The sequence below is a fragment of the Pristis pectinata genome, chromosome 31, assembly GCF_009764475.1.
Source record: "Pristis pectinata isolate sPriPec2 chromosome 31, sPriPec2.1.pri, whole genome shotgun sequence".
In the NCBI taxonomy this organism is placed as follows: domain Eukaryota; kingdom Metazoa; phylum Chordata; class Chondrichthyes; order Rhinopristiformes; family Pristidae; genus Pristis; species Pristis pectinata.
The window spans coordinates 711,920-736,938 of record NC_067435.1 but is presented as its reverse complement, the minus strand read 5'-3'; the positions used below and the strand labels follow the sequence as shown (position 1 = coordinate 736,938).

The 25,019-nt window shown below is 50.4% G+C and overlaps 1 protein-coding gene across 6 annotated transcripts in view; it reads right to left on the bottom strand.

The window, feature by feature from the left end:
* LOC127584950 (adhesion G protein-coupled receptor E3-like) overlaps positions 1–22,064 on the bottom strand; it is a 35,785-nt gene extending 13,721 nt beyond the window's left edge. The window contains exons 1-10 of one of the 6 annotated variants that reach the window (XM_052041995.1): positions 21,705–22,057; positions 19,626–19,685; positions 13,859–14,005; positions 10,476–10,625; positions 9,188–9,307; positions 7,667–7,734; positions 6,349–6,462; positions 5,647–5,797; positions 3,949–4,080; positions 847–1,028 (exon numbers count right to left, since the gene is read on the bottom strand). In XM_052041995.1, coding sequence (XP_051897955.1) covers positions 847–1,028; positions 3,949–4,080; positions 5,647–5,797; positions 6,349–6,462; positions 7,667–7,734; positions 9,188–9,307; positions 10,476–10,625; positions 13,859–14,005; positions 19,626–19,685; positions 21,705–21,732 — 1,152 coding nt within the window. In that variant the 5' untranslated portion in view covers positions 21,733–22,057. Of the gene's footprint in view, positions 1–846; positions 1,029–3,948; positions 4,081–5,646; positions 5,798–6,348; positions 6,463–7,666; positions 7,735–9,187; positions 9,308–10,475; positions 10,626–13,858; positions 14,006–19,625; positions 19,686–21,704 lie in introns of all 6 variants that reach the window. The other 5 variants (XM_052041991.1, XM_052041994.1, XM_052041993.1 and 2 more) reach the window with 5 other exon arrangements.
* Between the last annotated feature and the right edge of the window lie 2,955 nt (positions 22,065–25,019).

Here is a 25,019-nt window from a genome sequence, read left to right as displayed (position 1 = left end):
TCAGTGTGGGTCAGTGTGTGGGGTCAGTGTGTGTGGGTAAGTGTGTGGGGTCAGTGTGTGTGGGTCAGTGTATGGGGTCAGCGTGTGGGGTCAGTGTGTGTGGGGTCAGTGTGTGTGGGTCTGTGTGTGGGGTCAGTGTACGGGTCAGTGCATGGGTCAGTGTGGGTCAGTGTGTGGGGTCAGTGTGTGGGGGGTCAGTGTGTGGGTCTGTGTGTGGGGGTCAGTGTGTTGGGTCAGTGTACAGGTCAGTTACAGGTCAGTGTGTGGGGTCAGTGTGTGGAGTCAGTGTGGGTCAGTGTGTGGGGTCAGTTGTGGGGTCAGTGTACGGGTCAGTGTGGGTCAGTGTGTGGGGTCAGTGTGGGTCAGTGTACAGGTCTGTGTGGGTCATTGTGTGGGGTCAGTGTACGGGTCAATGTGTGGGTCAGTTATGGGTTAGTGTGGGTCAGTGTATGGGTCAGTGTGGATCAGTGTGTGGGTCAATGTATGGGTCAGTGTGGGGTCAGTGTACGGGTCAGTGTGGGTCAGTGTGTGGGTCAGTGTGTGGGTCAGTACGGAGTGTGGGTCAGTGTATGGATCAGTGTGGGTCAGTGTGTGGGTCAGTGTATGGGGTCAGTGTACGGGTCAGTGTGGATCAGTGTGTGGGCAGTGTATGGGGTCAGTGTACGGGTCAGTGTGGTCTGTGTACCTGGGGCACTGTGTGAACGGGGTCCGTGCACGTTTAAACTTGTGAACCGAAGCCCGGATGATGCGAAGAGGTCCGGAGTAAACCCCGGGCTCGTTCCCCGGCCAGAGTCCGAGGTCCCGTCCCGTCCCCTGACCCGGCGGGACGGTACACAGCCCACCAACCTCGGTGTGCTTCAGGGTGATGTTGACGGTGTCGGTGAGTTGGTGAACCCGCCGGTTCCCGATGACGGCGGAGACAACCCCTGAGCTCAGGTGGAAGGGTCTGGATCTCTCCTCCTCGATGAAATCCCCCGTCTGCAGGGACTGCAGCTCCGCGTAGGAGAGCAAAGCAACGACGGCGGCTCCTGTACCGGGGAGGGGGTCAGTCAGCATCGGGGCAGCAAAACCCTGTGGTTCTCAACCTGACCTGTGCATCGTCAACCCATCGGCACCGGGGGTTGGGGGGGGGGGCGGTCGGGGTGTGTGGGTCGGCGAGTCCGTGGGTAGGGGGGTCAGTGGGTCGGGGGGTCGGCGAGTCGGGGGGGGGGGGTCGGTGGGTCGGCGGGTCGGGATTCGGTGGGTCGGGGGGTCGGCGAGTCGGGGCGTCAGTGGTTTGGCGAATCGGGGGTTCGGGGTTCGGTGGGTCGGGGGTCGGCGAGTCGGGTGGGTCGGTGGGTCGGAGTTCGGTGGGTCGGGGGGGGGGGTCAGTGGGTCGGGGGTCCGGGGTTCGGTGGGTCGGGGGGTCGGTGGGTCAGTTGGTCACTGGGTCGGTGCCGAAACCACTGAGCTGCCCCAGAACCGTCCCACTGACGATCAGGTTTGACCAGGAAACGCGTGTCCGTCCCTCCAACACAAGAGGCTGAGGGATGTTGGACCTTCCCAGGAGGAGGTCAGATGGTCGTCGGCAGCCGTCACTGACGGGCCAACAGTTATTGCCCCTTCCTCACTGCCCCTTGAAGTGGATGGGTCAGGAGTCACACAGAGGCCAAGGCAGGAGGGACGGCTCCTGAACCAGACGTTTCACAACATCCTCACTTCCCATTACTAGGAGCAGAGTATTGACTGAATCCCACGCTTCCTCGGTGGGATTTGAACTCAGGACCCTGGGTTGCTAGTCGGGTAACTCAGTCTGCGCTCAAAACAATGTCCCGAAGAAGGGCGGAGATGGTGTCCTGGCCAGCGTCAGTCCCCCCAGCGCAGAGAGAGTGGATGCATTTGTCTGGATCTCCCCAAATTCCCGTGATTTTGGAAAAGTCGCCGCAGACTGGAAAACTGCGATTGTAACATTCCGAGGAGAGAAACGGAAAGGTGGAACTCTTGGCTAGTTGACCTGACCCACGACACTGGGAAAAATACTGGAATTTATTAGAAGGAAGCAGGGCAAGTGATTGGGTAAATCCTGATGCAATTACATAGAGTCAGCAGGGTTTTGTGGAAGGAACTTTGTGTTTTGTTACGTTTGTTGCAGTTGGGTGGGGAAGTGGTGCATGAGGGGCATTCCAAAGGACAACAGAAGGCAGGGAAGTCGAGGTACAAACTTCCAACACATTGGTTAGGTCACAGCTGGAGGATTGTGTGAGATCCGGTCACCATCCCGTCTGAAGGCGGTTGTTCCCCCGGAGAGGGTGTGGTGAGGATTCACCAGGATGTTGCCTGGAAAGGAATGGTTCATTTATGAGGAGAGACTGTGCTTATTTTCCTTGGAGTGGCAGAGGCTGAGGGGGACCTGACGGGGACATGGGTGGATAGCCAGAAACCTTTCCTGGTGGCCAAAGTGTCTAAGCTCAGAGGGCATAGGTTTCAGGGGTAGGACATTCAGAGGGTATCTGGGGAAGGACCTTTTCAATGGGAGGTTGGCTGGGATCGAGAACGCACTGCCTGAGGGGGCAGTGGGGGCAAAGACCCTCACATCTTGAGGGGCCAAGGCAGACAGGGCTCCTGACCAAGTGCTGGTAAATGGGATTGGTGTGGATAGGTGCTTGGTGTTAGCATGGACAAGGTAGGCTGAAGGGCCTGTTTCTGTGCCAAATGTCTCATTTGATGAGGTGTGACAAAGTATCACTGCATGAGGTAGGAGCTCCCGGTGCAGGGGACAATGTCGGCACAGCTAATCAACAGGAAACTTCAGGGTGAAAAGCTGTGGGTGGGTGGCATGGCGACCAGTGGTGGGACCCACACTGCTTCCGTCAGATGAAGGGATGAGGTTGTCTCACCAGATTCGCCAACAGCGTGAAGAAGTTGTGGGGAGGGGCACAGAGCCTGCAGGGTGCTGGGTTAAACAAGGACCACACGTGTAACCGGGGAAACATGGGCTTATCCAGGACGGAAAGGCTGCAGCGGGTAGTGCAGCAGCACAGACCCGGGTTCAATCCTGACCTCCGGTGCTGTCTGTGTGGAGTCCGCATGTTCTCCCTGTGACCGCAGGGTTTCCCCCGGGTGCTCCAGTTCCCTCCCACCTCCCAATGATGTGCGGGGTCGGTGGGTTAATTGGCCGGTGAATTGTCCCCAGTGTGAGGGTGAGGGGTGGGATCTGGGCGAATGTGGGGAGAATAAAGTGTATGGTTGGGGTGGGATTAGTGTAACTGGGTGGTTGACAATCGGTAGGGACTGGATGGGCCGAAGGGCCTCTTTCTGTGTTGTACCACTCTGTGACTCTGTGAGCAGAGTATTGTTTGAACGGAGAAAGGCTGCAGACTCCGAGGTCAGATGGATCTGAGTGTCCTGGACACCGAACACAGAAGCACAGGTACAATGGCACTTTGGTCTTTGTCGTAAAGGGATAAAAATAGAAAAAGAGAATAAAACCAAAGGAAGTCTTGTTCCAACAGTACAGGGCACCAGTGAGGCCACAGCTGGGGAAGGCACGCAGTGTGGGCCCTCTCATTTCAGGTGGGATGTACCTGCACTGGTGTCAGTTGAGAGAAGGTTCATGGGTTGAGCTCTTGCACTAGGAGGTTGGGCCCACACTCACAGGACTGAGAGGTGATCTTTCTGAAGCGTAAAACATTTTGTGGGGTTGATGAGGAAGGTGCTGAGTGGAAGCTTCCTCTGTGGGAGGATCCTGAATGTGCATCTATTTAAGGAGGATCTGAAGGGGAATTTCTTCTCTCTGTGGGTCACTGATGTTCAGAATCCCCTCCCCCAGAGAGCGCGGAGCCTTTGGTCCGTGAGGGGGAAGGGTTCTGGGGAACAGGCAAGGAAGCGGATCAGATCCACCCCGACTTTCTCCGAGAAGCCGACTTCTGCTCTTGTTCCTTATGTTGAAGCAATGAGCTGAAAATGTACCTGCTAGTTTCTCCCCAGTCACAGTTGTCAAATAAACATCCAGTGTATTCTCCTTTGCTCGGAGTGTTATCCTCCTGGGTGCCTTGGATTGGGACCGCAGACCACTCACCCTAATGACCCGCACATCGACATCTGGGGTTCAAGTGAAACAAGAATTCAGCAGTTGGAAGTGCGATGAGCTTCCTGTGTCTGTTGTAACCCAACCTGTGACCTCACTGTGTTGTAATGAGAAACGTGTAACACACAACCTTCGCTCCTCCTGGATTTATATTCCGAAAGGCATTAAAGTAAAAAGGCCAGTGGGCAATTCAGGAAATTGGATCCAAGAGTGCTGACAATAGGAGATGGAGGGGATGGTGGAGGGGGTGTTATTGTTGGGGCAGAGGGAGCTGATGGGAGACCAGATGGAGGTGTACAACACTATGAGGGGCACAGAAGGGACAGGGAGTGAGAAACATTTTCCTGGCGTTAATGGAAACACTGGAATCTGGAGACTGCAGAGGCTGGAATCTGGAGCAATAAGCAAGGTGAAGGAGGAACTCAACGGGTCAGGCAGCACCTGTGGAGGGAAGTGGACAGTGGGTGCTTCAGGCCGAGACCTTTCATCTGGACCGGCGCAGGGTTAAGATAACGGGTGGGAGATTCTGAGGGGATTTGAGGAATAATTTTTTCACCCGGGGGTAGTTGTAACCTGGAGTGCGCTGCCAGAGGGGTGGTAGAGGCAGACACAACACTTTGGACGCATTGAGACGAGCCCTGAGATGTGGGAATGTTGAAGGCTATGGACCAGGCGCAGGTACACACTGGTAAGTATGGCCGGGTACTTGATGGTCAGCGGAGACCTGGTGGGTGCGAGAGTCTGTTCCATGTTGTGTGATCCATGACCCTAAGCCCTGCCCTCCTGCACACTGCTGAGACCTGGACCACCTGGGGAGATACTACCAGCACCACTTCTTCACATCCTCCGCACCCACTGACAGGAGGTGTGACCCCCCCCCAAGTCCCTGGGCACCCTCGTCCAGCTGCACTGGGCAGGCCACATCCCTCACTGCCTGGTACCAGATGGCTGAAGCAGAATCTCCACTCTGGGCCCAGTAACAGGGCAGGATTCCCAGGTGAACAGAGGAAATAACAGGAAGGTTTTCAAAGCCTTGAAGAGATGCAACATCCCACTGACTCCTGGAAACCTCTGGCCCATGACTGCTCAGAGAAGAGAAGACACGTTCAGGAGGGCACTGGGAACCTCGAGTCCATGTCTTGGGCCCAGGTAAGTGGCAGAAAACGGCAGTTCACAAGCTGCCCACCCATCCCGTCTCACCTGTGGTAGAGTCTACAACATCAGAGCCTGCAGAGGGGGAGTGCAAGCAAATCGTCCTCGATCCTGAGGGACTGTATCAGTAGACTGCAGGAACTGTGGCAGACCATCTCTACACAGCAAGCTCCCAGAAAGAGTGAGGAGACAGTGGGCCTGTTTTAGTGCTGTTGGCTGGGGAGGGGGGTGAAATGTTGACCCTACACTGGAAGCCCTGCTCTTCCTTAGGTTATCAGCTGTCCCGAAGGGAACCAGTGGGGCCATTGGTTGCACTGTCACTTTGGTCAGTTCTAAAAACAATCACAAAGTAGGAGTGTTTTGGAATCATGTGGACACGTGTCCCATGTTATAACCAACTGGAGAAGTGCTCGGAGTGTAGATTGTACCTAAGTGTTTGGTGGTAATGGGCTTCAGTTCTTGAGTAGGTGAGGCCAGTGCAGCAACTAATGCAAAACTCTCCATGGCATCCAGGAAGACCGAGGTAGGCTCCACCTCAGAGCCATCGGCAATGAATTTGTTTCCAAATGATGTGACGTCCTGTGGGTGAGAGACAGGTATTGACTAAGTCAAGGTTTCTTCCCCCTTCACACTTCCTAGCCTCAAAGCCTCATGACTGGGTCAAAGTTCCACTGGGATTTGTTCGTTTTGACCCAATGACCCTGGTTTGATGCTCAGTGTTAGATATCCAGCATCGATCCTGCCAGCATCTCGTCTCTCATGGCCCTTGATGGAACGTTCAGTGTCTCAATATCTCGGGATTCATTCCTTCTCATCCTTCCCCAGTGTACCATGCTCCTCTGAATCATACACGGAATGTAGGTGTAGAGCCCCTCCTCTATACCAGCATCCCCTCATCCTTCCTCCTCCAACCCAAGACCTTCTCTCATACAGTTCTCCAACTGTATCCCTGCCCTTTGCTTCACCTGGGGCACCTGGGGGGGGGGGGGGTCCACCTTCCCACCACCCTGAGGGAGGACTCTCTACCCAAATTCCCCAGTCGACGCTGTGCAGAGGATCTTACATTTATGGCCCCTGGTTTATAGTTTGCTTTTACTCGGAGCTAAGATTCCAGTGCTTTGGAAACTCACTTCTAAAGTAACAGGTTGTGTTCTTTTGCTGTAGCGCCGGTCAGAATGTTCACACATCCTCTTCGCAAATGTAAGGGTGGAGCTGATGAGGGAACAGAACTGATCTGCTGTTGGCTTCAGGATAGAAGAAAGAGTGTTGTTATCAAAAGTCTCACTGGCAGCGTTGTATCCCAGGGTATGGGCCATGGGCAGGAGAGGGTCCCAGCTCTGCTGTCTGTTCCACAGATGTGAGCAGGTTCCAGTGCTGGCCTGGGACTAAGATAGGGACAAACTTCTGGAGGTGATGTTAAACCCCAACCTGTGTTCAGGTGGACAGGACAATCCCATGACCCTGTCTGCTGTAAGGCTCCATAACTATGTGTGCACTGTGTTTCTAGAATTTATAAACATCAGATCCACATAATATGGTGCCTCACCTTAAAAATTCCCAGCTGTGGTTTCAGTTCCCACAATGGCCTCTCCCCTGTTTCCCGATCTTGCCCTACAACCTGAGGTCTGCTCCCCACCACTCTACTCCCAGACCTCCCCACGGCCGTGCCTTCAGCAACTCCCTGAATCTCTCCAATGTCCTACTTTCCCCTTCACTTTAGGGTTAGGTAACCCTAACTTCTCTACACGACTTTCCTTGAGTCTTATCCCCTTTGACTAACCTGGCCAAACATTACCCCATGTAGCAGGGTGCCCAATCAGGGAGTCAGAGAGGCACTGTCTCTCTCACTAGAACACAATAAGAGCAGGAGGAGGCCACTCAGCCCCTCAAGCCTGCTTTGCTCTTCAATATGTTCATGGCTGATGTACACTGACCCCATCTTCTCCCCTGTGCCATCTCTCCATATTCCTCCATTCCTCAACCTATCAAATATTTATCCATCTCCAGTCAGCTTCCACCACCCACTGGCGCAGAGAATTCAGGAGATTCACCCTCCTCTGCCAGAAGAAATTTCTACTTACATCAGTTTGTAACTATGTCCCCTTGCTCGAGAGTCTCCCACTGGTGAAAACATCCCTGTCAGGCCCCCTCAGGATCTGATTTGTTTGAATAAGCTCACCCCTCATTTTCTAAACTCCAAGGAATACAGACCCAACCTGTCTAGCCTCTCTTGACAGGACAACCCTCCCATCCCAGGAATTAACCTGGTGTCCTTCTCAGTTGCTCCCAAAGACCTGCTGACCCGTTCTCCAGCTGATGGCATTGATTACAATGGTGGGGAGGTTTTGACACTGGGTTTTAATTGTGCTGATATTCAGAGGAATGTCAAAGTCACACATCATCATGACGAAGGTCCATGAATAAACATTGAAGTATCTGCTGTAGTACCTTGTTGAAACAGTTGTCAATGATGGATTGGTTCTTCAGGAGGTTAGACAGACAATTCAGAAATGGGCCTGTGAGTTAGAAATGAGTGAACTTCAATCATGATATTTCAACAGAATATTTAGAACAACATTGCCAATGTGTGTGAACTGGAAGTGATTCCATGATCAGTTAATCAACTCAGTCCGCGCAAGTGTGTTCCCTGCACTCCATCTTCTCCACCTTCCTCCTCTGGTTTCTCAGCACCTTCTCTACTCGATACTCCTACTCTACTCCTGAAAGCAATTTATAAGCTATCACAAGGCATAGATAGCGTAGACAGCCGGTACCCTCTTCCCAGGGTCGAAATGTCTAATACTGTAGAGGGCATGTATTTAAGATGAGAGGGGGAAAGTTCAAAGGAGATGTGTGCGGGACGTTTTTTACGCAGAGTGGTGGGTGCCTGGAATGTGCTGCCAGGGGTGGGGGTGGAGGCAGATACAAATGAGGCTTTCAAGAGGCCCTTAGATAGGCACATGAATGTGCAGAGAATGGAGGGATATAGACATTGTGTAGGCAGAAGGGATTAATTTAGTTAGGTGTTTAATTACTAGTTCAATTAGTTTGGCACCACAGGGTGAGTCAAAGGGCCTGTTCCTGTGCTATACTGTTCTATGTTCTATGTTCTGTTCTATGTTCTATGTTCTGTTCTATGTTCTATGTTCTGTTCTATGTTCTATGGTCTGTTCTATGTTCTATGTTCTGTTCTATGTTCTATGGTCTGTTCTATGTTCTATGTTCTGTTCTATGTTCTATGTTCTGTTCTATGTTCTATGGTCTGTTCTATGTTCTATGTTCTGTTCTATGTTCTATGGTCTGTTCTATGTTCTATGTTCTGTTCTATGTTCTATGTTCTGTTCTATGATACATCCCAAAGATCTTCAATAGATCAGTTAAACACTGTTAAATCCATGTTCACCCTGTTGAATCATGTTGTTATTTTCCCAGTGTCTGGCTATCCTCTCATTATAGATTCCAGCGGTTTCCCAGCTACCACTGACACACTAACAGTGGGTTTCTTCCTTCCTTTTGTATACAATGAAATTTCATTCATTCCTGTTCTGTCTGCAGGAGCTATTCCGGATGGTTGACCAGAGCAGCCACTGTCTCCGCAGACTGCCTGCTCAAATCTCTGGGAAGCACTCTGTGACCTCCTTGGGATTTATCAGTGTTTGGACATTCACCTCTCTGGCAGGACTTCTTTCACTGCCTCACTTGCGATGAACCCTTGGTTCTCCAGGAGTTCTGGATGTTTTTTTGTGTCTTCTTCCTTGAAGACAGACACAAAGGAGTTATTGGATCCCTCTGCCGTTCCCCGTTGCAACCCATCTGTCTGTGAGGGACCCACAGCTCTCTCCTAGTCTTCTCTTTCTTTGTAAGCCTAGTGCTGCCACATCATTGCCTTGTGAATCTTCAGGTCTTACACGTGCATTATTTTTCCATTTTCCATCAACTACAATTGAACAATTAATTGTCTTTTCTTACTGTGAGTTGTTTTGAGACTGCTGGTCACGGACCGGGATGTGTGAGAACAGAAGAAGCTCCCTTCCGTGTTGTGGCAGACTTCACGGGGGGCACAGGGCTGTTGCAAACACTCGTCGATATCTGCAGCAAGAAGGAGACACATCACCAATGGGACAGTCACAGAGTGTCCAGTTCACCCTTCCGTGGCCACAGGGAAGGTAGAAACCATCAGAGTTTGTGATCACCGGTTGTTTGTAGTCGGAATAATTGACAATTCTTGGTACACACAATATTACAGAACATCACTGGTTAAACATGGAAAAGTGTCCAAAGCTCAAACACTCATTGAGTAATGTGAACATTGTCGGTTGTGTAAAGTAGGCGGGTTTGAACCAAGTGGCCACCCAGAAGTCTGTCCGTTCCGTGAACGGTGGGGACAGACTGGAGCCAGATAACATGGGCACACTGTGGGGACCAACATCACAGACTGAGGTTGTTCTCCCTGGGGACGTGAGCATATTGAGCTGATGTAGGGAATTGATCTGACAGATGAAGATAAGTGAATTGATTTGGTGGGGGATCCAGAGTGGGGGTGTAACCCTGGTAAAGTGGGGCTGGTGTCAGGAGGGATTCCTGCACACTCGGAGTTCCTCTGATTCCAGATTAAATGTCACGGTTGAGGGTCACGCAGCCAGTCAGATGCTGGAGTTGTGATATTCAGGGACCTGGCATGAAGGAGTTCAGAATGCATTCCCCCGTTCCTATTTACCTGAGGTTGTCAGCTGCAGTCAGATGAGGGGATTTTATGTGCTACCTGCCATCGTTTAGTATCTGTCATCCCGATTCACAGGTGAAGAACGTTGGTGGGTTTTCACCCCACAGATGTTCTACGTCCTTCACCATCGATCTCGTTCTTCCTGAAACACGAGCACTGCTTGCAAACAGTGGCTGATTTACACACAGCAGCTCCTCAACCCCCCCGGGAAAATGGGGCAGCACAGCCCTTTATTACTGCTCCTGGCTGAGGGGTAAATGTTGGTCAGGGCATGAGGGAGAACTTCCCTGGCCTTTTGGTGGAATAATGTTGGGAACTGGAAAGGACAGGTGGAGGTTCCTTCCAACACCTCACCTGAGGGAACTCTCAGTGTCCTGCAGAAGGGAGATCTTCTGAAACCCTGTTTGGAGCTCACCTGTTGTGACTGGGTAAACCACACTCATCAACAATATTAACCCCTTGAGTGGGCCCACGAGAGGAGTGGGCCAGTGAAGGCATGATGTCGGTGTGCAGTGGAGCAGGATCTGTCCTTACCTTCACACCCAGCACGGTAATCAGTAAATTTGGTCTCGCCAGAAGCCTGAGCAAACCCAGAGTGGCAGAGGCAGTAGAATCCTCCCACCGTGTTGTAGCAGGCGGCATTGATGCCACAGGTCGTTTTAACAGTGTAACACTCATCATAATCTGGAACAGGACAGGGGAGAGGTCAACACACCTTCATCCTCCTCACTGAAGATCGCCAAGGCAACCGACCTAATGCAGGTATATGGGACTAGTATAGAAGGGTGCAAGGGACATCAGGGATAGTGGGCCGAAGGGCCTGTCTCTGTGCTCAGTGATGCTACGAACAGTCCGTGGATTCATCTGGCCGGATCACTTCTGTTGCATTTCCTCTAGAACAACTGAAACCGGGAATGCTGGAAACTTCCAGCAGGTTAGGCAGTGTTTGTGGAGAGAGGAACAGAGTGAACGTTTCAGGCTGAAGGTCCTTTGTCAGGGTTGGGAAAGGCTGAGTAGCAGAGAGGGTGTGGGAGGGTGGGGGGCGGGGGTGGATAGGACAGAGGGAATCTCTGTGGCAGGGTGAGGCCAGGGTCGCCCCGGTGAATCCAATGGTTAGAGAGCGTCTTCTTCACGAGTAACAAGGGGAACGAGAGAGAGAGAAGGAAGGGAGAGGTGAAAGTTGTGGAGCGCAGAGAGATGGAAAACAAATGGAGAATGCTGCAAATACCCAGCAGGTCAGGAGAGAGAAAGGCTGAGTCCCTGTTACAGATGGAGACCCCTACAGCAGAACCGGCCACTTCTCATCGAAGCAGAGAATGGGACATCGCAAATTGTTGAATTCGATATTGAGTTCCAAAGGCTGCAACGTGCTCAGACTGAAGATGAGGTGTTGTTCCTCAAGCTTACGTCAGGCCTCACTGAAGCAGCAAAAGAAGCCACAGACCGATGGGTCAGTGGGAGTGGGAAGGAGAATTAACTAAAACTCAGGGTCACTTCTGTGGACTGAACGCAGGTGTTCAACAAGGCGATCACCTGATCTGTGTTTGGTTTCTCCAATGTAGAGGAGACCACAGCATATGCACCAAATGCAGTGCACCAGACCGGAATTTCTGCTCACCTGGATGTACTGTTTGGGTCCCGGGATGGTGGGAGGGGGAAGGGTGAAAGGTGTTGAATCTCCTGTGATTGTATGGGGACATTCCGTGAGAAGGTGAATGGCTGGGGTAGATGGCAGGGTGGGCTGGGAACTAATTTCTAGTCTGACTTTCCAGTTCTGTTGTTGGACCTCTGACCTGAAACGTTCACTGTCTCTCTCCGCAGATGCTGTCCGACCCACTGGGTGGTTCCAGGTTTTATTTCAGAATTACAGCATCTGCAGTTTTTGATTGGATCTGTTTGGTTTGGAGGCTTGGAAAATGCTGAATTTTGTTCCATAAAGTTTTACAGTTTTATAAACCCCGAGCAGAAGCTCGTTTAGCACACATCACAAAGTTCTACCTCAGAGGGAAGAGGCACGTCCACAGTAACAAGAGTTCCTTCAGGAAAGAAGTCACAGCCCAGGCTCCAGCACTGCTGTCATTTACATGGTTAAAGGGTTTGAACAGAGAACAGAGATAAACAATGTCCTTTGGCAGGAGTCCTATGGGATAAGGGGGCAGGACTTTACATTAGATCCTGGCTTTACAGAGGTAAAACATTTCCTTATAAAAAAGGCAGCAGAATGGTGGAACTTTCCAGAAACAGTTGAGGCTGGGATCAACTGAACATTTCAGAATGAAAATGATAGGCTGCTGATGTGTGAGTGCGTGAAGGGACTACAGCCCCAGACAGGTAACCAGCTTTGTGGGCTGTTTGGTTGACGGAAGAGGCTTGAGGTGTTAAGTGGTTTCCTACTGTTCATTGCTGGGTAACTTGTCCACTGACATGTGTGAAGATTAGTTACGTCAGATAGTGCTGAGATTAGTTACTGAGATAGCGCTGAGATTAGTTATTTGCAATAGTTTTGAGGTTAGTTATTGAGATAGTGTCGGGATTAGTTACTTCCAAGACTGCGGATACGATAGGGTCTTTCAGCGGATACAATAGGGTCTTTCAAGAGACTGTTAGATAGGTACATGGAGCTGAATAAAATAGAGGGCTGAGAGTAAGCCTAGTAATTTCTAGGGTAGGGACATGTTCAGCACAGCTTTGTGGGCCGAAGGGCCTGAATTGTGCTGTAGTTTTTCTATGTTTCTATGTTTCTATTGTTGGATTGGTAACTTGAGGTAGGCGGCTTCGATGTCTTCCAAAATGCACAAATGAGATGAACCAATGCGGCAGACACATGGGATCACCACCCCTCCAGGTTTCTCCAAGTTACACACCACCCTGACTGGGAAATGTATCGTTGTCCCTCGTCATTGCTGGGTCTAAGTCCTGGAACCCCCTTCCCAGGCACTGTGGGAGCACATTCACCAGGAGGACTGGAACCGTTCAGGAAGATGGCTCCCCCCCCCCCCCCCCCCCCCCACCTGCTGAAGGTCAGGTTGGGATGGACAAAGTCCGCTGGCCTTGCCGCTAGTGCCTGCACCTAGAAAGTGATTAAAAGAAGATACACACAGGGGGACTTGGGAGCAATGGGTGCAGGGCCCAGAGAGCTCCTTAGGATGGAATCTCCTCTGGTGACCAAAAGCTTGTCTCAGGTGTACAGTGACAGCGCAACTATTGAAGTAACCCACCAGTTCACTGATGTTGTCAGCAGAGGGAGTCTGCTGAGGCCACCAGGCCTGCCCCATATGTGACTCCTGACCCACCAGTCTTATTGGTCTCCTTGGTCCAGGGTAATTAGGGAATGTGGATGGCTAACAAATGCTGGCCTCACTTGTGTGACCTGCACCCTGCACACTGAAGAGTAGAAGTTCCTACTGCAGGTTACTGAGAGCATTCCGCTGTGGAAACCTGCACTACCAGGGTCTTCACCCTCAGGCTGGGATTTTTGCCCCACCTGGTCTCAGGCTTGTTGCTGATTTGCTGTCTTTGAGGCACATAATGGGGAGCTGAGAGCTCTGACTGGAGGGAACTCGTTGAGTGACATACCAGGAGTGGTGGGTAGGTCACCATAACTACAGCCCTCTCACTATTCACCTTGACAGAGTGTTGACATGAGAACCCACATTTACATCAGATCCTGTGGGAGTCCTAGAGAAGGAACGGTTAACGTTGCTCCAGCTCACAGGCTCCACTGAATGAGCTCAGTCAAGTATTGAACTGACCCAGAACATCTCAACCCAACTGGGGTCACGTCAGGCGGGGTTCCCTGCTCCTCACATTGATCCAATAACATGCACAGCCATTGGTGGGGACCCTGCTCTGGGTTATAGTGAGGTCCGGGGGTGAGGGGGTGTAGAGTACAGGATGGTGGATGGAAAAAATCGTACCTCTACAGGTGGACTCTGCAGAACCTGCAAACTTCTTGTCTCCAGACTCGGAGTAAAATCCTGCCTTACAGGTGCAGTAGAAGCTTCCCAGCTCGTGGTGACATTCCGTATTGGGCCCACAGTATTTGGTTAGACACACGTCCTGCTCTGTAACGGGGAGAGGTCTCATTAGCACAACTGGAAGGTTCTCCAGGACACTGCCCGTGCACCCGAGGGTGAGGCGGAAGACAAGTTACCCTGTGAGGCAGGGGGTCCTGTCCTCACCTCCTCCAGCAGCACCCGGACATGGGCTGCAGGTCCATAACTCCCACTGACAATGGTCCAGGAGAAGGGGTGGTCACTTGGGGCTGGGCAGAGGACAAATTCCTTCACCCTGATGGTTGGGAATCCTGGAATCCTGGAAGGACTGAGGAAGTCTGATGAGTTAATTCCTGGATTGGACTAAATGTGACTCCAGACCCATCTCACCAAGCGGCTTCCTCTACCGCTGTTGAATCCTCGTTAAGATAGAGAATGAATAAAATCAAACCAGCCACCTGACATTGACTCAGGCACTGAACCCCGTCCACTTCGCAGAGTCCTCTCACACACATCTGTCAGGGTAGAGAGGTGTCCCACACACTGGTCCCACAGCAGCTTGTCCGACTCATGCCCACAGAATCAGACCTAACCGACAGCGGACTGGACTCCTCCCACACAATCCCAAGGCCGACAGCACCATGGTCTACAGGAGGAAGAGAGTTCCCTTTGGAGTCCTCAAATCCCACAAAACCTCAGGTCATCAGGTCAGACATGGGCAAGGAACCCTCCTTCCATTCCCATCATCCTCAGCTGATAGATCAGTGCTCCTCCGGTGAATCACACTGGGAAGGAGCAAGGGCACAGAATGTGCTCTGGTGGGGACCGATGCCCATCAGCAGTAGAGGGTCAGTAACTCCACCGCTGGCTGACCTGGCTGAGTCCTGAAGGACTCCTGTTGCAGGGAGTGAGTGAATCTGCACATGGGTATCCGACTCAACCCCATCCTCACCACCCATGAGACCACCACCCACTCCCGTGGAGACTGTCCCGTCCCCACACTGAGGATGCCCTCCATCGGCTCAAGTGCTTTACACCTGTGTTAAATAGGGGAGAGTGAGAACAGCTGTAGATTGCCCCCCTTCAGGCACTGAGGACCATCAGCAGCAGCGGCCTGGTGTATCCCTCACTGGAACTAGGGGATCCACCCTAGATCAGTGGGAAGTGTGGAAGGGAATGTGGTGTTCTGGTGGCAGCTGAGTGAAGCCTCCGCCCAGGACAAAGTGGCTGAATGATGTGTTCACCTTGCAATATGTGGAGCAAAGTGATCTCACAGCCAATGGATCAGATCAAAGCTCTGCAGTCCAACCACCCCAGTTACGTATAGTGCGGAGAGTTCCACAGCTGGTGGGAGGGGAGAGTCCAAGAACATCCCCATCCCCATCCTCAGCAATGGCAGGGCACAGCAGTGAGTGTGAAAGGCAAGGCTGAAACGTTGACAGCCACGTTCAGACAGAGGCATTGCAGAGATTCTCCATCTCTACCTCCTCCTGAGATCCCCACCACTACAGAAACCCTTCTTCAGTCAGTCCATTCCCTCCACACGAGGCTGTAAGGCTTTGGGACCAGACAACACCAGGCAGTGATTCTGAAGACCAACACTCCAGAACTAGCTGCACTCCAGCCAAGTTGTTCCAATTCAGCTACAGCACTGACTTCTACCCAAGAGTGGCAACTTGCTGCCCATCACTGTCCTCGGTCCTCTCAGTCAAAGGCAACCTGGTGGAAGATGTCACAAGCAATGCTGTGGTGACACCCACTCACCCACACCCTGCTCATGGTGCCCAGAGTGTCACCAGGATCACTCTGTTCCAAGCCTGATCTCAGCCTGGTCCAAACGCAGCAAAGAGCAGAACTTTGGAGGTGAGGTGAGAGTGACTGACCCTGATATCAAGGCAGCTGTAGACTGAGCATGGCTCCTGGTGAACCTGAAGTCAAGGAGTATCAAGAGGAACCTCACCAACCATTGGATCCCCACCTCAGCTGAAGGGAGATGGCTGTGGTTATCAGAGGTCAACTGCCCAACCCCAGCACGTGATTACAGGAGTTCCTCTGGCTAGTGTCCCAGGCACAATCATCTTCAGCTGCTTCATCAATGACCTTCCTTCCACCATGTGGTCAGAAGAGGGGATGTCTGCTGGTGACTGCTCTGGTCCACCATGAGGCCAGACCGAGACAGCAGCTGGCCAAGGGCAGGTCAGGGCAGGGCAAGGGACATTCGTGTGACATGGACCAGCAGAGGGTAGTGTAACCACCTTCCCTTGACATCCAGTGTCATCACCATCACTAAACGTTGTCATCAACATTGAGTTAGAGAGTGAAATGGTCCAGAAACAGGCCCTTCGGCCCAAATCATCCATGCTGACCAAGGTGACTATATGCGTTAGTCCCATTTGCCTGTGCTTAGCCCATGTCCCTCTAAGCCTTTCATATTCATGTACCTGTCCAAATGTCCTTAAATGGTGTTAATGTACCACTTCCTCTGGCAGCTCATTCCATATACTCATGCTCTGGGTGAAAAAGTTGCTCCTCAGGTCCCCTTTTAACTTTCCCCTCTCACCTTAAACCTGTGCCCTCTAGTTTTAGACTCTCCCACCCTGGGGAAATGACTGTGACCCTCCACCTCATCTACGCCCCTCATCCTCAGTAAGGTCACCCCTCAGCCTCCTTCACTCCAGGGAAAACAGTCCCAGCCTGTCCATCACTCCTCATAACTCCAGCCCTCCAGTCCTGGCAACATCCTGGTGAATCTTTTCTGAACCCTCTCCAGCTTAATTTCAATCACCACTGACCAGGTCAGCAGGACCAACCAAAGGATACTGTGGCTACAAGTGCAGGTCGGAAACCCAGACTCCTGCAGTGAGAGACACCCCCTCACCACCCCTCCCCCCTCACCACTCCCAACACCCCAAGGTCTCTGCAACATCTACAAACCTCGTCAGGGGTAAGGTGGCCTCCCTTAACTTGATGAGTGCATCTCCAACAATGCTCAGGGACCTCAACATCATCTTGGACAAAACAGCTGCTTGATTAGATGCCATCGATCAACCCAAACACGGTGGATGCGATCAGTACCATCCACAATTACACAAGTCCCAGAAGAAAAGAATAATACAATGCTGAGGTCACTAGATCCTGGGCAGGAGGGAGCAGTGAATGGGGATTACTTTAGCATGTGCTCTCCCATTCCAAACTTGCCTCGTGACCCAGGACTGGAGATGATGATCCAAAAATGGGCGCTGCCAAATGTCACCCGTGGGACAAGGCATTGTGAAACTGAATTTCCAGGCAGAACGTGTCAAACAATCCTTGTCCTGCTGACTATGTGACACTCATGGATACTCCTGGGTAGGTGGATGTAGGGACATTGGACCAAAGTTTTCAGATGATAGAACTGACCCAATATATAAAATGATGAGAGGCGTAGATGGGATAGATGGAGCCTTTTTCTCAGGGTGGACATGTCAAGTACTAGAGGACTAGAGGAGAGGGGGAAAGTTTTAAGGAGATGTGTGGGGTAAGTTGTTTACACAGAGAGAGGTGGGTGGCTGGAACAGGCTGCTGTGGGAGGTGGTGGAAGCAGATTTGACAGGAATGTTTAAGAGGCATTTAGACAGACACGTGAACAGGCCGGGAGAGGAGGGACACGGACCATGTGCAGGTAGATGGGATTAGTCTAAATTGGCATCAAGGTTGGCACATACCTGGTGGGCCAAAGGCCTGTTCCTGTGCTGTATTGTTCTATGTTCTATATAAACAATGGTCATCTGGTTGACAGTGAGGGGAAAGCTTCAGACTGCAGGAGGATATCGATGGATCAGTGGGACATGGAGAGACGGCAAGTGGAGCTTAATCCAGAGAAGTGGAAGGTATACGTGTGGGGTTAGGGTTAAGTGTAACAAGGCCAAGGTATAGACAGCAAATGGAGAGAAACAGAGGGACCTTGAACATGTTCACTTTCCATTACTGTGGCTGAACGGAATGGCTGTTGCCTGTGTGAGACAGGGCAGAGAACACAAGGGCAGAGAGGTTCTGCGAAAGTCATGTACATAAGGTCAGACCTGGAGCAATGAGTACAGTTCTGCTCACCACACTGCAGGAAGGGTGTGACTGCACTGGAGAGGGTGCAGGGAGGATGAACAAGGCGTTGTCAGTACCTGAAAACTGAAGCTATGAGGAGTAGGGAGTATTGGGGAGGAGTAGGGAGTATTGAAGAGATAGGAAGGTTGCAGAGGGACCTAGACAGTTTAGGAGAATGGGCAAGGAAATGGCAGATGAGATTCAATGCAGGGAAATGTGAAGTTGTACACTTTGGAAGCAGAAATAAGCGGGCAGATTATTATCTAGGAGGAGAGAAAATCCAAAGCACGGAAGTACAAAGGGACTTGGGGGTACTCGTGCAGGATACCTTAAAGGTTAACCACCAGATCGGATCGGTGGTAAAGAAAGCGAATGCTATGTTGGCATTCATTTTGAGAGGTATAGTGTATAAAAGTAAGGAAGTGTTGATGAGGCTCTACGGGGCACTAGTGAGGCCTCATTTGGAATATTGTGCGCCGTTTTGGGCCCCACATCTTAGGAAGGATGTGTTGACGTTGGAGAGGGTTCAGAGGAGATTTACGAGGATGATTCCAGGAATGAAAGGGCTTAAGTATGAGGAGCGTTTGTCGGCTCTTGGACTGTACTCACTGGAGTACAGAAGAATGAGAGGGGACCTCATAGCGACATTTAAAATATTGATAGGAAAGGACAGAGTAAATGTGGCTAGGCTGTTTCCCTTGGTGGGTGAGTCCAGGACCAGAGGGCACAATCTTAGAATTAGAGGGTACAGTTTCAAAACAGAGATGAGGAAAAATTTCTTTAGCCAGAGGGTGGTGAATTTGTGGAACTCCTTGCCACGTACAGCAGTGGAAGCCCGATCAGTGGGGGTGTTCAAGGAGGAGATAGATAGATATCTAAATAGTCAGGATATCAAGGGATATGGGGATAAGGCCGGTAATTGGGATTAGAATAGTTTTTTTTTTCTTCTTCTTCCCCCATTCCCCATTTCTCATTTCTATTTCCCTTTCCTTGCAGCAGACTCGATGGGCCGAATGGCCTGCTTCTGCTCCTTTGTCTTGTGATCTTGTGATTTTGTGAAACTTTTAAGGTGGGCAGAGGAGACCGAGGGGAAACAACAGGGGTGTGTGAAGTTATGAGGGGCCTAGATGGAATAAACGGGAAGGATCCCTCTCCCTAAGTGAGACTTAGCGTGATTGGAGGAGAGATTAGAGTGGAGACGGTGAGGGTGGAACTCACTGGATGGTGAGGTACTTGGGCACATACCAGAGCTGTCACCTGCTGTGTTGGGAGAATGTCTCAGCTGGCACAGATCTGAGGGGCTGAATAGCCTTCTGTGGGTGTCTATTCCGGCATTTTACAGATTGTGCAGAGAGGGGAATGGATAAAGAGCTGGTGAGGATAATTGGAGCAGAGGAGAGCTGTGTAGGAATGTGATTGGATCAGAGGAATGATGGTGGGACAATGTCACTACATGTTGCCCAGGTAGTGAGCTGCTGTTTCCCTCAGGAATGTGGTCAAACCTCAAGGTTTGTTGTGATGTTTGTACATGCTGGCCTCTTTTCCCCAATCACTGGCGGCTAAAGACGGAACTGTTGCTACATTCACGTAACAGGAAGTTTGTACTCACCAGCAGCATCGGGCGGGTGTGCAGAGCTCTCCCGATCCCAGACACCGCACAAACACATCCCTGGCACAGGGAAACAGGATAAAATGTTAAACACTGCTAGTTCAAAATCAAAGATGGGTTTGGAATAGCACTAATGTGTGACAATTTACCAGCATTGCTCTTCCTGATGAGTGAAGAATGTCATTCACATAAAATAAACACTTCCCAATTTTTATCAATACACCACAGAAAGCATCCTATCCGGATGCATCACAGCTTGGCACGGCAACTGCTCTGCCCGGGACCACAAGAAACTGCAGAGAGACACAGCCCAGCACATCACAGAAACCAGCCTCCCCTCCATGGACTCAGCCTACACTTCTCGCTGCCTCGGTAAAGCAGCCAACATAATCAAAGACCCCACCCACCCCGGACATTCTCTCTTCTCCCTTCTCCCATCAGGCAGAAGACACAAAAGCCTGAAAGCACGTACCCCCAGGCTCAAAGGCCCTCCTATCCCACTGTATAGAAGCTGTGGGATGGACAGCTGTCCTTGATAGATGGACTCCTGACCTCACAATCTACCTCGTTATGACTTTGCACCTTATTGTCTACCTGCACTGCACATTCTCTGTAACTGTAACACTTTATTCTGCATTCTGTTATTGTTTTACCCTGTACTACCTCAATGCACTGTGTAATGAATTGATCTGTACGATCGGTATGCAAGACAAGCTTTTCACTGTACCTTGGTACAGGTGACGATAATAAACCAATTCCAATTCCAATTCCATGTGGGGAATGTTGGGGAATGTCAAGGTCTCAGGAGGCTGTGGGGCTGCAGGAAGGTAGAGGCACAGAGATGGTGCTGGTTATCCAGCCTCCACCCTTTCAACCGTAGCAATGTTTCACATTTCAGAGGTAAATCTGCGTCCTCGGTTGGGAACAACACACAATCTGCTGGAAGAACTTGTCGATGTTTCAGGTCGAGACCCTGCATCCTCCCACCGATGCTGCTCGACCCACTGAGTTCCTCCAGCAGATTGTGTCTTGCTCTGGATTCCAGCATCTGCAGTCTCGTGTCATAGAACACAGAACAGTACAGCACAGTACAGGCCCTTCAGCCCATAATGTTGTGCTGACATTTTACCCTGCTCTATTTACCCCTTCCCTCCCACATAGCCCCCCATTTCTCTATCATTAATATGCCTATCTAAGAATCTCTTAAATGTCCCTAATGTATCTGCCCCCACAACCTCTGCCGGCAGTGCGTTCCACACACCTACCACTCTCTGTGTAAAAAACTTACCCCTGACATCCCTTGTATCTTTCTCCAATCACCTTAAAGTTATGCCCCCCCCCGTATTAGCCATTGTCACCCTGGGAAAAAGTCTCTGACTGTCCACTCGATCTATGCCTCTTATCATCTTGTACACCTCTATCAACTCACCTCTCATCCTCCTCCTCTCCAAAGAGAAAAGCCCCAGCTCACTCAACCTATCCTCACAAGACATGCTCTCCAATCCAGGCAAAATCCTGGTAAATCTCCTCTTCACGCTCTCTAAAGCTTCCACATCCTTCCTATAATGAAGTGATCAGAACTGAACACAATATTTTGGTCTCTTTTGGTTGGGAACCTGCTCTTCGGGTGAAAATCAAAACATCTGCATACGCTGCAAATCAGAAATAAAAAATAAAATGCTGGAAACACTCAGCAGGTCAGGCGAGCAGTTGTGGAGAGAGAAGCAGTGTTAATGTTTCAGGTTGGAGACAGTGTCAGAATGTGTGCTAAGGGTTTCCAACGAGTGAGTTCCAGCGGCTACAAGAGGGAGGCCTTAACGTATCACAGATATATTGTCCAGTCACTCTGCCTGAGTTTTGACGTGTAGTTTGTACATCTTAATCCAAGAGAAAATGCAGCTTGTATGTGTAGTTTTGCAGTTTCCTCCCCTTGTGTTCCGGACACTGTAACATGTCACCTTCACTCCCCCAAGGCTGAAACACACTGAGTGAAACAACAGGTTGGGGGAGTGGTTGGAGAGAACATCTATTTTGTCTCAAATTCTGACAGTGAAACACACTGGTGGATTGTTGACTTACCAAGGAACGTCAAGTAACCGCTCCTCATCTCTCTGTCCTCTCCTCCGCCGGTAAGGCAACAACTCCGGGAGCTAATGAGATCTGTGGCTTTGTGAAAGAGTTACATCAGTATTTTCATAACGCCGTGCTACTGAGTCACCCCAAAGATAACATCAGAGGTGAGACTGTGATCCTCACAAGTGCTTCAGAAATCTGGAACTGCAGCAATGTTCCGGCAGGAGCAGGAGGGAAGCGTGAACCTTTCGTAACTTCTGTAGCTCAGGAGAACGCTTAACCACATCCAACCTCAGAGTTTATTGGAAGGTTGGCTCACCAAATCAGTTGCTTCAAATGCAGCACCTCCCACTTCGAGGCGAGGGCTGTTGGGGCCTCTTTCCCTGCTCACCCTGCCCACATCCTCCTCTTGTTTGGAAAACATCTGCAGGTCCTCCAGCTTGTTGCATCAGACAGTCATTGTTACAGCCAATCCTGTCAGCAATGGTGTCAGATGGGGTGATAAGGGTGGTGCAAGGGAAGCTGGCAGAAGTTTGTACAGGGTGCTGAGGGGTCCTGAGGGGGCTGAGGGGCTCTGACAGGCGCTGAGGGATGCTGAAGGGTGCTGAAGGGTGCTGAGGGGTGCTCTAGTCTTCCCAAGGTGCTGAGAAACCACTTGGTGGCAGAAACAACCAGTGGGAAGTGAGGAAATGCCTCGACCACCCCACCTGTGCCAATGGTGCAGCCAAGGGTCATTTAACTGTTGCTCCCTGGCTCTTGTCTTTGGATTCAGTTGTCTACCTGCACTGCCTTTCTCTGTCACTGTAACACGATATTCTGCACTCTGTTTTCCTTTGTACTACCTCGATGTACCTATGTACATGATCTGTCTGGACAGCACGCAAGCAAAACCTTTTCACTGTATCTCAGTACATGTAACAACAATAAGCCAATGATCAATTACCAATTCCTTGCAATAAATGGTGATTTTCTGTGAGCTTCCTTAATTAATTGCTGCACCTACATTCTTGCCTTTGGGACACTCCAACTTAGAGCTCTGTGGTCGTTCACCCTACCCAGAACATGGCTTCTTTCTCATCTTCCTGACCAAAGTGGACAGTTTCACATTCCCCACATTTTACTCTATTGCCAGATCTTTGCCCACTCACGCTCGTCTCTATGTCCCTCTCTCGCCTCCTTATGTTCTTCTTACAACTTGCTTTCCATCAGCAAATTGAGTGACCATACCTTGGGTATCTTCATCTAAGACATTTCTATAAACTGTAAGAAGCCAAGTGTCTGACACTGATCCCTGTGGCACACCACTCCTCACATCTTGGCAACCAAGGAAAGACCCAGTTGTGCCAGCTTTCTGTCCCTGGTTCCTCGCCAACCCTCTATCGGTGGAAATGCATTACCCCTGGTACCCTGAGTTTCTATTTTCCACATTGACCTGTGGTGCAGCTTGTCAACTCCAATTACACTTCTGCTGCAAAACAACACATTTCGCCTCATGTCAGACAGTGATGATAAAGCTGATTCTGATGTGGAACCACAGCAAATCGGAACTCCAGTGAACTGGTTAGACATGATGTCCTTTTACAAAACCTTCCTGACTTTTCCTGATTACTTTGAATTTTCCCAAGTGCCCTGCTGTAACATCTTTGGTAATAACTTTCAATGTTTCCCCACGACGGGCTTGTGGATGTCTGTTTCCTGCCTCCCCTGTTGAATAAAGGAATTCTTTTCATTATTTTCCTATCAACCCCCTTCCATATTTCCTTATAACAGCAAAGGCCATTCAGCCCCTCAAGTCTATGCCAGCTCAGAGAACAATCCTACAATTCCCATTCCACTAATGACACCTATGCAGCCTACCTTCTCACCACTGCCTCATGCCCTCCCGACCAATAGTCTTACCACTCCCCTACACACTAGGGGCAGCTTACAGTGGCCAATTACCCTACCAACCCGCACGTCTTTGAGATGAGGGAGGAAACCCATGGGGTCACAGGGAGAACGTGCAAACTCCACACAGATGGCACCAGAGGTCGGGAGTGAACCTGGGTCACTGGAGCTGTGAGGCAACAGCTGTGTCACTGTGCTACCCTTTGTAAATACCTGCAGAAACTCTGATATATCTTCCTATATCCCTGGCTAACTCTGCCTCCCTTATTATTCTTTTAGTCATCCTTTGCTGTGTTTTGTGTTCTGTCCATTGTCTGTATTTATGCAGTTGGAGGCCTTTCCTTCCTGTTGACACTATCTTTTGTACTTAACTACGGATCGGGTCCACCCATCACACTTTTCTTCCCTGTTGTAATGTTTTGATTCTGTGTACTCTGAAAGATCCCTGGAACTGTCTCTGGGTCATCTCAATAAACTAATCCTTTAATCTAATTTGCCAAATCACTTTATCCAGATCTGCTCTTGTATTTCCCCTTATTTAAATTTATAGTAGTTATCTCAGACACCTTCTTCTGAAACTGAATGCAAATTCAATTGCAGAATGATCACTGCCTCCTGGGGACACTTAAATGGCACCAGCATCCCAAGGTAGAACCACCCTTACTCTTTATCTGTGTCTCAAACTCCAACTCTCCCTTCCCATCTGTTTCCTAACCCTTCCATCTCTCTGGTTAAGGATTTACCCCTTTGTGTCTCTGTTGCCCCCACCATTCCCTTCACTGTTTGCACTTTAGCCCCTGATCAGCAGAAGTCTGTAAATCCCAAACTCTGTGACAACTGAGTTAGCACCTTGTCGTACGGCACTTGCAACATTGATTGCTAAATTTGACTTCCTGACTGTTGCACAAGTGGAGATTGGTGAAGCTCAAGGTATGGTTGTCAGTGAGCTGTCATTTTTATGCAGACAACTTCCTCTTTAATGACAATGAGGTCAGATAATCTCCCTTCCCTGTAAGGACACACAGGTTCATGGTGTGGCTGTGGATCAGAAGGGACAGGAGGTTTGCAAGGACACAGAAGTGGTCAGTGTGCTCCTGGAAGAGATGCAACGATACTTTCAGTGGTGGCCCAGTGAACACCCATCACTATCTGACACCGGTGTGAAGGGTTCCTGTGGCAGATAATCTGTGTCAGACACACAGGTTGAAAGGTTGTTTTCATTTTTAACTCAGACTTCCCCTTTTCTTCCACGGTTTCAAAATATTACCAGAAGCTACGTGGTTTTGCCTACCAGTTCTGTGTAAAGGGGTCATGGAGTTATACAGCATGGAAACAGGCCCTTCAGCCCAGCTTGTCCATGCTGACCAACATGCCCCATCCAAGCTAGTCCCATTTGCCCACATTTGGCCCATAACCTTCTAAACCTTTCCAATC